This window comes from Aspergillus fischeri, genomic scaffold (genome assembly GCF_000149645.3).
Source record: "Aspergillus fischeri NRRL 181 1099437636252 genomic scaffold, whole genome shotgun sequence".
Classification (NCBI taxonomy): Eukaryota; Fungi; Ascomycota; class Eurotiomycetes; order Eurotiales; family Aspergillaceae; genus Aspergillus; species Aspergillus fischeri.
Window position 1 is genome coordinate 2,431,044 of NW_001509768.1, and position 13,022 is coordinate 2,444,065.

General features: G+C 49.8%; 4 protein-coding genes across 4 annotated transcripts; all 4 read right to left on the reverse strand.

Annotated features, from left to right (window-relative positions):
- Window positions 1–1,368: 1,368 nt before the first annotated feature.
- anxc4 (annexin ANXC4) lies at window positions 1,369–4,090 on the reverse strand (the record flags this gene model as incomplete). The annotated part of the gene is made up of 2 exons (XM_001263748.1): window positions 1,369–1,680; window positions 1,745–4,090. 2 exons carry the CDS (start codon window positions 4,088–4,090, stop codon window positions 1,369–1,371), a joined length of 2,658 nt encoding a protein of 885 aa, XP_001263749.1.
- Window positions 4,091–5,719: 1,629 nt separating this feature from the next.
- Window positions 5,720–7,440, reverse strand: aspE (septin; the record flags this gene model as incomplete). Its single annotated transcript, XM_001263749.1, has 2 exons — window positions 5,720–6,854; window positions 6,914–7,440. The coding sequence occupies 2 exons, from the start codon at window positions 7,438–7,440 to the stop codon at window positions 5,720–5,722; spliced, it is 1,662 nt and encodes a 553-aa protein (XP_001263750.1).
- Window positions 7,441–10,713: 3,273 nt separating this feature from the next.
- Window positions 10,714–11,125, reverse strand: NFIA_070250 (uncharacterized protein; the record flags this gene model as incomplete). The annotated part of the gene is made up of 2 exons (XM_001263750.1): window positions 10,714–10,774; window positions 10,830–11,125. The coding sequence occupies 2 exons, from the start codon at window positions 11,123–11,125 to the stop codon at window positions 10,714–10,716; spliced, it is 357 nt and encodes a 118-aa protein (XP_001263751.1).
- Window positions 11,126–12,153: 1,028 nt separating this feature from the next.
- Window positions 12,154–12,569, reverse strand: NFIA_070260 (DOPA 4,5-dioxygenase family protein; the record flags this gene model as incomplete). The annotated part of the gene is made up of 2 exons (XM_001263751.1): window positions 12,154–12,468; window positions 12,549–12,569. The coding sequence occupies 2 exons, from the start codon at window positions 12,567–12,569 to the stop codon at window positions 12,154–12,156; spliced, it is 336 nt and encodes a 111-aa protein (XP_001263752.1).
- Between the last annotated feature and the right edge of the window lie 453 nt (window positions 12,570–13,022).

A 13,022-nucleotide genomic window follows, 5' to 3' on the forward strand; every position in this document is an offset into this window, starting at 1 on the left:
TGTACTCCGTACTGGCTTCGATTCCAACACCACCGCCATTTCCCTCGGATCAAACATACGACTCGAAGTCGTCGAAGCATATGTTGCACCATCTACAGCCATTTGCAGGGGGGTTATCATCTCCGAACGTGCAAAATGCCAATGTGACCGAGATTTGTGATACCATCATGTGAGAGGCCAGGAACATCGGAGGGAGGGAGCCAGGTCAGATTGATGGATACAGTTTCGGTGTGACCGTATCTCCTCCTGCTGCAGGTTTCCATGGCCTCCACTCGACATGGGAAATAGGCTCATCACTCAAGGTTAAAAGCCCTTGGGCAAGGCACAAGCCAACCGTCAGCCCTCAAGAAAGTCGATATGTAGACATAGTGTGGGGTAGTCCCGTAGGATGGCCAGACCGCAAGTCCTAACGTATCGTTACATTGCTAGTTTTCTTAGTCTACTTTAATTGATCCCTCGCAGGAAAGTGATCAGATGCCCTCAACCTCTGCCACTTTCACAAGACTACTCCCCGCATTTTGTTTACCTGGAATTGCCGAGTGCCGACTACTCGGTCAAGTACCGTGAGTCGTAACTGTGGAGAAAAGGGACCCTCAGAGCTGAACAGATGGAGATAAATATCTGGATCTAAAGAAGGTTTCACAGCAGCGTGGAGGAGTCCTATTCGACGCAGGTACAGAGTGAATACAACTACTGATTCTGTCCGCCCTAATACCCCTTGCATTGTCCAAGGAGACAATCTGTAAATACCACCTTATGTATCTCAAAACTCAGCCACTAAGCCTACCCTGGTCAAAACGCAAACACGCAGATTCCTGGCTTGAGAATTCGGCTCAATAGCTACATCGCCCTAACGTCGGAATCTCTGTGCAGGACTATTGGGTACTGGTATCTCTCTTCTGATTGACCACGCCCCGCAAAGATACCTCGCCTGCATTCATCACGAAAGCCTTCGCTATGTATACTATTGGGATGAGAGTGAGACTCTACCTACCGAATCAGTGGAGTGAATGCTCGTTTCACTCGCACACTTACTGTGTGGATACTACATATTAACTCTTTCAAGCACTTGTACAATTCGCCTTCAGTAATCCCCTATTGGCTTTGGGAAGCGACCTCCTAGTTAAGGCTTAATGCTTAGTGTGAGGGGTCAGTTAGTTAGTCTTCGCTTTCAGAGATGTTTACAGTATGTACCTAGTGTACCCCTGTCAAGCATGCATCCACCCTGAAGAAAAGATTTGTATGTTTATTTTGCCTGATCCAAAATCAATCAACGCCAAGAGGATATAACACCATTCCCGTGTCGTAAAACCAAGCAACTCATGATGCATAACTCATAACCCGAAATCGTTAAGCATGATAGAGACGTCACCCGCGTCCAGTAATAGTCTTCGAGCTGCGCGCCAACTCAATACAGAACTCGCCCCATTCGCTTCCTCCAGGCGACGGCAGGATCTCCTCGGCAATCGCCTCCTCAAGCCGCTCCCCATAGCGCCGACGATACTCGTTCTTAACCTGTTCCAGGTGCCGCGGCTCCCAGTGCAAACGGACTAACCGGGAGATCAGAAGCTCGGACCGCTCTTTGCCTGAGCGAGTCTCGCGGAGGGCTTGGTGCAACAGCAGAGCATCGCGCATGGGTCGGTTGATGGCCCCATTGAGAATATGCGCCAGTGTTTCACCCTGTCATCAACCAAGTTAGAAGACCATGAGAAATACTCGCGGAACTAAAAGTAGAGATACGTACCACAAGATTCTTCGACTTGGCAATCATTGCACGAGCAAAGTTCTGGTTGTAGATCTTCTCATACGCGCGGAGCACCTCTCGCAAATGTGCGTCGCTCCGTCGTACAATAATGTAGATCATTGCGGTCTCGCCCCCGTGCCGTGACATCAGGGCCCCATACAAGTCCCGAACGTCGCGCTGGACCAGATTCGGATCGATGGGTTCACGCTCGCTCAGCCGTGTTTCCTCGAGGGCAAGCAGCACTGCGACTCGAAACTTGTCCGCCTTGAGTTCTGCCTTCATGCACTTTTCCAGGCTGTCCAAGTACCGTGAGTCACGGAAACATTCCTTGATCTCGCGGATGTCGCTGTTGCTGCGACCCATCAGAGACTCGATGAGGAGTTCCCGCCGCGAGGTGCTAGACTGGTAGTAGCAATTGGCCCAGTACGCTTCCGACTCCCAGCGGCCCAGGGCGGTTGCGTAGCATACTTTCCCAAACGCACTGTTGCCCAGCTTCAGCCGGATATGTTTGGCCATATTGATGCCTTTGCCCTGGAGCTTCACGTGACTCTTGTATTCCTTGCGCAAGTCTAGCATTTCCTCGCTGGATAGGTGAGGCAGCACACGAATGAGAGCCTTGGTATCAATGTTGATGGTGTGCGACAAAGCCTCCTGCATGGTAATGGCGTCCGGAGCGGGGTCATAAAATGTGACCTTCTTCCGGACACTGCTAGGTGAGATCAATACCACTGCCTGGTCTTGAGATTCGTGTCGGCTGTGACGAACCCGGCTGCTGTCGCGTTTAGCGCGTTCGGGCTTCAGCTCTTTGCGATCCCTTTCATCCTTGGATTTCTTTCGCGAGTGTTTCCTCCTCCCGTCCGCGTCTGAGCTTCCGTCAAGTGGCTCAAAGTCGGAAATGTCGTCGTCAAACTTGGAGGGGATCACAATAGGCGACGGCATTGGAGATATGGATTGATATGTGCCCTTATAAGGCTCTAGCATGGGGCTTGCAGGTCGAAGATTTGGGTCAGCCCCTGCGACTGAAAGGTTGTTCGCAGAGGAGACAGAATGACTGGCAGGGCGGCCAGTGGTCCGATTCCCGGGCGTTATCTCGATAAATCGCTGTTCATTCTCCTGACGAGTTGTCGCGGCTGGCTTCTGAAATTGTGGAACTGCGGAGTATTTGGCCCTAGTACGTTGGGGTTCGGCATTCGGAGCTTCACTCGGTTTGGAGAACTGGGGTGTCGTAGAATACTTATACGGCACTGCGCCATTCTTGGAGCCATATTTCACATTTGGATCGATATGGGCGTATTGAAAAGGTGTAGGATTAGCGTACGCAGGATGCGTATTTGCATCGCTTGATAAAGCGCGCTGATGATTTGGAGAGCTGACGGCTGGAGCGTAAGCATTGGAGACGGAAAGCGGACGACTGTTGGGAGCTGCATATGGATTCTGCTGCCCTAAATTCGCATATTGAGGCATTGGAAGGGGAGCAGTAGGCGCACCAGTCATCTCAGGGTAGGTCGACACAGGTTGCGGAAATGCTCCTGGGATGGATTGCGTCTCGGCCTGTGATGACGGGGGCACGAAGCCCGGTCGTTCGCACTCTGGAATGGGGGCCCAATTCGACTGCGGTGCAGATGACGTCGGAGGATAGCTAGGCTGGAATTGGCCATACTGTGACGGCATGGCATACTGGAACTGTCCGGGTCTGGCATAGCTGGGATGATGGCCGGGAATGTCCTCATCTGAAGCATGACGGGAACGCGACGAATCCTGCTTGGCAGGAGGAGCGCTATTGAGCGCCCCGGACATAACTGGACCATCTACGCGAGGCGAGGACGCACGCGCTGGCTTTCTGTATCCGTAGAAATCACGCTCCAGATCGCTAGGGACATCGCCGTAGGCCAGCGCCTCATCGTCCGAGTCCGAGTAGGAGTCATCCGAGGGACTCTCGTACCTCACTGGTCGAAGGTTTGGCGACCGCGCATAGTCCTTTCTGTCATCGCGCTTTGCAGTCTTGCTTTCTCCCGAGTCCGATTGGTAGTAGTGGTCGCGACGTCGCTCGCTGCGCACATATTTGTCCTTGCGATCATCCCGTTCTGACGCTGAGTCTGAGACATCGTATCGAGAACGGCTTCGATGACTAGCGACTGAAGTGTTGCTATCTCGGGGGCCGCGGGATCTCGAGCGCAGATGGTCGTCCCTCGCATCGGTAGCGAGATACTTTCTCTCCGATGACCTCGCAGCGTCGGGAGCGGTAGAAGGTAATCGGCTGTCGCGAGATTTGGAACGATCGCGGATGCGCCCGCTCGGAGACTTGGAACGGCCGCGCGACCGTGGGTCATTGACTTGCAGTGACATGGTTTTGAGAGACCTGCGAGACCCCAATTATAACGGCTTGACAAGCAGAAACTCAAATTTAGAATAGCAATAGGACAGGAATAATGAAGTAATGAGGTGGAAATATAGGCGAAAGAAGAATCGAAAGAGTCAAGGTCTACAAATCAGCGAAAGGAGGGTAAGCAGATTAGAAATGTGAGAAAGAGACAACAGAGGAAAGATCGGTCAGAGGCTCAGAATCCATAAAGCGGCTCGAGCGAACCACTTTCTTTTTGTTACTGGCCCGAGGCTGAATTCTACTGTGATCATCGGCGGTCGCGCCAAAGTCCAGCTGAACAGGTTGAAGCTAAGAATGGTAGGAATCACACACACAACAGCTCAAGGTGGTCTGCATCCCGCGCTGGAATTCGCGGGGCTGGTTACAATTCGATAAGCATGCAGCTGCATGCTCTGCGTTGAAGGTCAAGAAAAGAGACAAACATCAAAATCTTTCCTCCTATTTCCAGTATCTCAATCACTGCTAAAGATACGCGCTCGTCTTGCGATGCCTTTTAAGTTTGAGCCGCACTCTTCGCTGAAGCTCAGCTGTACGTACTTCCTGTCTTCTGATGAAGGCGCCAGGATGTGTGCAGTAGTATGCAGCAGATAACAGAGGATGCCCCTCCAGCTGCAACGAATCGAAATCAACTCCAGATCATTCAACCCGCAATGCACACCAATGACGGTGCCAGAAAATGGCCCACAGTTGGACTTGAGTCAAACGACTCCTCTTGCAGTCTAGTGCCTCGTATGATTCGTATCTGGGCAGGTTGGCCAAATTGAGCTTTTTCTTCAGCCTTGCCATCCACAGTTCCGGTGCCGTCAGGAGTGCGAAGTGAAGTACGGAGTACTAGTAGTAATATCTCTTGAATTCCGACATCATAAAATTTGATAAGTATCAACTTCATCCGAATGCGGTGCCAAGAAGGCCTACCATTGAGAATGGGCAAGTAGCGTGAGGTTATAGAAGGGAGACAAAGAATAACTAGTTCTGATTCAAAGGGGAATCGGAAATACACCGTCTGGGAGGGTTGACAACCAGATCTGGAAAGAGAAAAAACAAGCATGATGGCGCCATATGCTCGTGGTATTCGGTACACCGCTCGTATTCGGAATCACAAGGTACCAGGTCATCAAAAGTGATATCACAGAAAACACGCAAGTGGTATAAAGAAAAGGCAGAAATTGGCTGTAAATGGTAGAGCAGGAGAAAGTAATCGACAGTGTTGTTTTTGTATCCAGATGAGCTACTGCAAATGCTGCTCATCCCGATCTCGGGGCTCTGAACGAGTGATTCTGAGACGGAGATAAATAATTCGCTCCATCTGCGAGGCTCAAACAGCTCAGTGTGCGAGGAACACATCACACAAGGTGTCCCAACAATGGCAATTGTCGAGACCTGTAGAGAACAGAAAGAGAAAGAAATGAATACATTTGCCAAGAAAGAAAATTGCAAGTCAAGTGGACATTTGATAGCTTATCACACTCCAACCCACCAAAGGAGGCAAATAAGCGGATCGAGGTGCGTGCCGAAACCTCAGCTCGTTTTCGAACGAGGTGAGAGACTGAATGACTGTTCAGGCACGAATCAGAGCTGCAAACTCCAAGTTCCTACCGTGTTCGGCGGCCGTCATGGGAAGGGCCCATTCGCCCACTGTAGATCTTTTGCATCGGCGAGGCGGAGATACCGTTGCGGTTCAGACGGCTGGTCCTCCAACGTTCATACCAAACAACACGACTGGCTTCGCGGAGTTCGGTGCGCCAATCGGTGAAAACAGAGTCCTTGAGCTTCACAAAATCGCAGTGTGCGGGGTCGTACGGGTTGGCGAACCCCCAGGGAAATTTGCGACCAACTGGCTCATCCCCAGCTTCGAGGGAGTGAGGGTCTGGGGATAGAATGGAGAACGGAAGATGTTGATAGGCGGCTTGAGATCCTGAAGACTGAATTGTGTGTTCGCTTCGTTGCGACGGTGAGCTTGGAGTGGAGACCTCAGCTTTGCCCTTATCGACAGGGTCCGATTCCGCCTTGTGCTCCTCATTCGCGTTGTCGTCCGCGTCAGTTCCCTCCTCATTTTCGTCGGCGCTTTCTGAAGACGTATATTCGTCCTCGTCCTCCAGAGTCAGAATTTCGAGAGGGTCAATGTTCGCCTTCTTTAGGCTCTGCCAAACCGCCTTCTTCAGATAGCTCATGTGAGCTGTGGTGATTGTATCGGCCTTGCTGATGACAGGAACCACAGTGGTCTTCCCCAAGACAGTCCGTAGAACTTGAATATCGAGGAACTCATCCAAAACCCCAATCACTGGCGTATCTGTTGCTTTGGAAGTTCCTTGTGAAGCGCGTTCAGCGGCAGCGATGTTCTCATCCAGACGCACAGGATCAAGAAGCAAGAAAGTGCAATGGATATGTGTATCCCGAAAGCCGGGGGACCGAATCACTTTCGTCTCCTCGCGCAAAGTCTCTTCGAATTTGCTCTCCAGGAATCCGGTGACACCGCGCAGTTGAATGTCCACGATATTCTTCTCCAGTCCCTGAGAGTCCCACAGGGTCAGACCCACACGCTCACCGTCGATCTCGGTTTCAAGGTAGTGAGAGGTGAAGCCTTCGTTGGCAGGTGAGTGGCGTTCGTATGCTTCGACTTCTTCTGGAGATCGAATGGGATGCTTGTGTGGCGGCATAGTTAAAGATTTCCTGAGAAAATTCAAGAAGGAGGTCTTGCCCGAGTTTCGAGCACCGATGACAAGGACACTACTCAGAATGTGAGCACATATTTCCACATCCACTTTTCACGCGATGTTGCTACTTACTTGTAGGGTGTTGGGTCCTTGCGCCTCCGCATCCTGCGCGGGTTGTTGACCGTACTGACAGCACTGCTCGCATAGCTGTAACGTCCACGGTGGGTCATACTCTCCGTACGCGCGTAAGGATCAACTGCCTCTGCAGAGGTAGGCATATTGCTGCGAATGGCAAGGTTATGATGAGAAGCAATTGTCTCTTTTGACGGAGTGGGAACACTGTCGTGCTGTCCGTCGCCCCCAAAAGTCTCGATGACCGGCGTCGGTGCCAGGTCGGGCAGACGAGGAGGGAATTGTGGCATGGACTCGCGTTGACGGCGAAGCTCCTCCTCCTGCGCCTGCGTTCTTTTTTTGCTTCTGCTTCCGGACGGTTTCCTTTCACTCAGCGGCTCAGTTGACTTTGCACGACGAAGAAAACCTAGAGATGATGCACGACGTTGATCCTTGGACTGACCGTTCCCGTTCTCTGTGATGGGAGAAAGTGTGTCTGAGGAAGGCTGAGTCTGCCCAGGAGTCCGGGGTCTCGACGCGGTTGCCATTCTTATTGGTGTTAATCCGACAGGCCTCTTCCTAATGATCACTGACAGGCTGTGATTCGGTTGAAAAGTGGGGAAACTGTGAATGAGGAGTGTCTCAGATATAGAACTTCTCACCAATAGTAGGACGTTTCACCAACCCTCTTTATGTTACTTCAGAATGACAGTGGTTTGTCCCTGGAGTAATTTTAGATGTATTAAAACTGTGGAGGCGCCTGCAAAGTAGATGCTGTATGCAAGTCAGCCAGAGCAATCATCCGAATCGCGCTTCAATTACACGGTAGGATGTTGTTGGTTCATCCGTTGAATTTATCGAACAATTTTACTCCTATTTCAGACCGACGTCACTGACCTTGTATCAATTTGGTGCCAATTGACTCTGTATAGCGTACCAGTGCGTATTCCTCCACGTGGGAAAATCGATTTTGGCACGTTCTTGTCGACGTCTCTTGCCTAGCAGCAAAGTTGTCGTAAACAATAAGGAGTACAGGCCGGTGAAATGGTGTCTCTGAAGCGGTGCAGGTCAGAGACAGGATGCGCTGGTCGGAATCCTCTGAGAGCCAGGATACACGCCTCCGAGAAACGAATGAATGATGATAAGAAACCCAACTGAGTAGGGATCAGAAGGGCCCGATTTTAAATGACGTCCACCAGCCCAGCAAGTGTTTTGTCGGAACCAGCCCCAAGTCTCTGCTGGAGGAGGGAAAATATGGAGAAAAGAGCGATTGTAAGTTTTAGCAAGAGATTTCGGATTCTGCTGATGAAGCTTCCTCCTTTAATATTCAGATTTTCCTTTTGATTGCCTTCTTTTTTTTTTCCCTTTTTGTATGCCTTCCTTGAGGTCAAAACGAAGCGGATGATACCTGCTCACAGCGTCCGACTGAAGCGGCGCTTGGATAGAAAAGAAAGATCCAAGAGAAAGAAAGAGGGTTGGAAGGATAGAAAAGAGAAAGGAGGTTTACAGGACAAGAATGAATCGAGATGGAGCAAATCGACGGCGCCCCAGACTGATGATGATCAGCCCAAAGAACAGAGCGCGATAACGGTCTCTTCTCCCAAAAAAGGCTCCTACCTTAAATATTTAACTATTCGTTCCTCTTTTGTCCAGTTCAGAACTCTGGGTTTTGCTCTACAAGCACATACAAAGCTTGCCAATGTTACTCTACATCTATGTCTTCAATCATCTTCCAGAGAAGCCCTTGGGTGTCCAGCGCGTCTTACTGTAGTTTTTTACTTTTCTCTCTCTTTCAACCAGCTAAATGTTGTTGAGGAACTTCTGAGCTCGACTAGATTCAGGGGCAGGAGATACCTAGCAAATAATAATCTCATCAGGGGCTCGACTTTCGAGCGCTCCCCACTCGGACGAACCTACTGGCTAAGAATTAGGTTCCGTTACTGGTCCTGGACTCGTGGTCACCCTCGTCTTCTGTCTTAGTGGCTGAACTGTTGGAGCTTTAGCTTGCTTTACGGAGGGGCACATTGACTGAGCAATTTCATTCGTGGCTAACTGGACTAGGTAGCTTTCGCCAGCACAAGGGCATCTGAGCACATTCAGGGGCCACGGCAGTCGAGTATGACATGACACCTGAAAATGACCATTGATTCAGGTTGTTCATGAAGGCTCCATAAAGCAGAAGTGCTCCGTATGAAGAGGTGCGTTTTTTGACGAGCCACCACCTATACTTAATCTCTCCTGGATGCACCCACATCTCCAACGTTCATGCAGGTTGATCCATCAGATGGGGGACATTGTTGATTATCGAGACTATGTCTGGGTCTGAATTTTACGTGCTGTATTTACTCCGTTCCTAGTCAGGGGTCATTGCCTTGTCTGGTTTAGCTTGCCAAGAAACCACGCAATCCAGGAAGGAACAGCCGGGAGATATGAGATCATGTGGTGTAGGGCTCTCCACCTTTCTTGTCTCTGAGAGGAAGATTATAAGATTATTTATTATAATCTGTCCTGGAACTCCAAACCCCTTTGATCCGAGTGTTTTGATTTTGACTCTGGTGTCGGGCCGGAACAACAAAGGTTCCTTCATGCGGCCTTAGGTCTTAAAAGGCCTCATGTATGGATCAAGTGGTGATAGAAAATTCATTTTACGACCATGGACTGGTCACTGTTCCCGATGCCCTTCAAATACAACCTAATTATGCATTACCATCGACCATAGAAACCTCGACGCAACTGACATCGAAATCTCTTCCAAGGCGATGAGGAATACTCAAAGAACCACATTGTTTGGACTGTGAAAGCCGCACATTCCCAGAATTGGCGCAATTTGCACTTCAGGCGCAGATCAGTTTCCAGATCCCCTGAGTGTCCCTGATGTCAAGCGATCGATTGCACCTAGCGGTAAATATACAAACGGTAAGCTATCTGCTCCGCAAACGATATTCAGTCTTAATCTCCGTAAGTAAAGCATGGTCACCCTTCTCGTGATTCCACATGTTTTGTCTATGCAATGCCCCATTCTACTAGATAGTCTAAAACGTAAGTACCAGTTGAATGTCTTGGGGCTTATGCAATCACGATCTTGCCATCACAGCCTCCACCAGGCCATAATAATGGGCCCTGAAAGCTTCAACTCTTTGTCTCCACAGTTATCAAGCTTTGTCCCGCATTTCCCTTGCATTACCGATCACTCTTGCTCTACCGATGCTGTTCTCCATACTCGAAACGGGATGACAATGCATGGGTTGTCCGGACACACTTGGTCGCGAACAAGCTTCTTGAATTTCGGTCCATTTGGTCCCCCGCTGTACTTCTTCTGACCAAATAGCTCAGGCCCACCCGGCAATGCATCATCGCCCCACTGTCCATTGAAGTTCAACCAGTTAACAGGATAACTGGGGTCATAAGGTCGAAAGGTCCTGCTGCCGGAATCATAGCTATATGCATAGGCGCTCAGTACGGGATCCCACAGCAACCCGCGGTCAGTATGGTCAACAACAAATCCAGCGGGGAGATTGAGATGGGGAATCGTATGATCATGATCGCTGCGCACGGTTCATGCCCTTAGCACGCGCCGTCATCATCAAGGTTATGCGTCGGTCTACTCACCCCGCCATAACGTAAACAGCGTGCGTGCCTTTTGCCGAGTATGCATATGGCCGCTTGCCTTGTTTCTCAGTTGCGTCGTATGTAAAGGCTTGTCCTCCGGCATGCTGACTATACCAAAGCGCTTGGGGGCTGCCATTCGAAAATCGGATCATATTGTGCTCCCTATATTGCATGAGAGCTGTGCGCCAATGCTGATGATCTTTTGACTCGACTTACCAGTCCCCGACGTGGTCACCGAATTCCATACCCAGGACGGTGTTTCCTTCGTTGTACCTTTTGATCCATGAGTCTGCCATGATCATCACCGAACAGTTCGGCCATGACTTACGCATAGAAGTAAAAATAAAAGGCATCCACCGTCCCATTGTTATGATCACGAATAATAATCATTGAGGAAACGGCGCCGTTCGTCTTGCCCTGTTGATCTGGAGCGGTGCCCTTGAACCACGCTGGCTGCGGAGAAGCGTTAATACCTTCCAGGGATGTCAAGTAAACGCTTGTGTTGCCCAGACTGTTCAAGCTGTCGAGGTTATCAAGATTCAAGGGTGACTGGAGCCCTTGGATCGGTTTATGGTCCACCATTGGCGTAGTATGTACAAGTTGCTGTCCAATGTCGGAGGGCATGTACGGATCTTGGCTATGCAGCCATACAAGAGGTGCTACGCCGTTGTCAGAGCTCGAAGATCATACTCGATTGCTGCAAACACACGCACCGTATTCCAGCACGAAGCTCGGTATCTTTGTTGCCGCGAGATCTTTCATAACAGTATCTGCGGTCGCGACTGCTGGTTGTAGCATATTCCACGCGAAAACTAACGTCCATGGGGCCCGCATATTGGTAAGACAGACGCAATCAACGGTCTAAGCCTAGATTGTGCGTGATCCCAAGTCATCGATTCAAAATCATTTCAGAGAGGATAGTCATGAACGGCAGGCAATTTATAAGTCAGAATGGGTGCCGAGAAGCCAGGGCTGAATGATCATCAGTCCTCAGGAATTCGCCATCCTAGCCGCCTCTCAAATCTACAGCACATATTATTTCACACTGCAGTTGAAGCTAGAATCAGATTCTGCTGCAGCTGACAGACCATGAGAGCAACCAGGAATCATCCAATCAACCTCGTGTGAAGACCAGACAATCTGAGCTGCAGCTACAGTTCGTCCGTACATGGCTTGAATCAATAAGTGGCTTGAGGGGTCATTCCAGGGCGTAAATAAGCATGGTGCGGGTGATGCGGTCAAGAATTCCAATCAATACCAGGTTGATGTGATCGTCCAGTCACGTTGACCTCGGGTTACATTGTGAAGGATCCTGTGATATTGTTGGTCAACGACGGCTGATTGATTGTGATATGCTTGACTCAGTAGTTACCGTCGCCGCCACTCAAGTCATCAGATAATTTAGCCAGATGACAATCTACTCTCAGAAAGGTAAGGGTTGTATTACAGGGTTTCACTCACCATTTCGGCGCCTTCTAATTCAGGTTAATTTTCGATTCAACCAAAGCGATATTTAACAGGCAGGCGCCTTTGCCTTTGGTATTAACTATATGTATAGCCCTGCAGACAGTTCTACAACACCTCGACACAAGTCGGCTTGCCTGGACGTTCAGTTCTCTGCATTGTTCCCATATTTACAGGTCAGCATCGATTTATAATTTTCCAGCGTCCTGCGCAGCCTCCAGCTCTTTCTTCTTCTCCGCCTCTTTCATCAGCTTGAATACCCGCAGATCTAACGGAATCCTCTCTCCAAGCCATGTAGCACGTTGCGTATGATTTCGTTCTTCCTCTGAATCGACCGTGTTTGGGTGGATCAAGGCACTCAACGGTCCCCTATTGATAACTAGCCAAGGTACAAACGCACCGAACTGGGCAGGCGTGAAGACGTTGACTTCGAACATGGCCACCGGATGAGGTCCTACTGGCCTGTCGAAGAAGGCGTAAATGCGAAGCTCAGGGACTGCATCCTGTCAGTCATTTTCCTACTTGACTTGCAGATAACCGGATTTTCGCAAGAAGCTCGACAACAGGGGAAAGGCGCCCTTACATTCGCGTCTGATTCTTTCATGTAGAGCTCTGGCGTATGCGACCTGGTCTGGATTATTCTAATTGGGGAAAATCAGTTATGGACGAAACCGTCACCAATATATTGAAGGATTTCTAACCTGAAAATGATAGATATGGATATCAAAACCTCCACGGCGACCTTTAGCGAGAGGGTCGGGGAATTCCTCGTATGCTTTACTTAAGATTCCATGCTGGGGATTCTTGAGGGACTTTCCATCCTCTGTCTTTTCACTATCATAGTCTCGTTAGTTTCCCTGCCTCGTGTCTTATGCATATTCGCCCTGGACTCAGTCCTTCCGAAGAGCCGGAGCCTTACTCTGTCAGTGGTTCGAGGTTTTCATAGCCCTCGAGTGGAGACGGGTATGAGAAAGCAAATTGGTCCGTCATTGCTTGTGAAGATGATCAAGAGATTGAAATGAGAAAATGTGTGTAATTTTTATAGTATGTTTTGTTC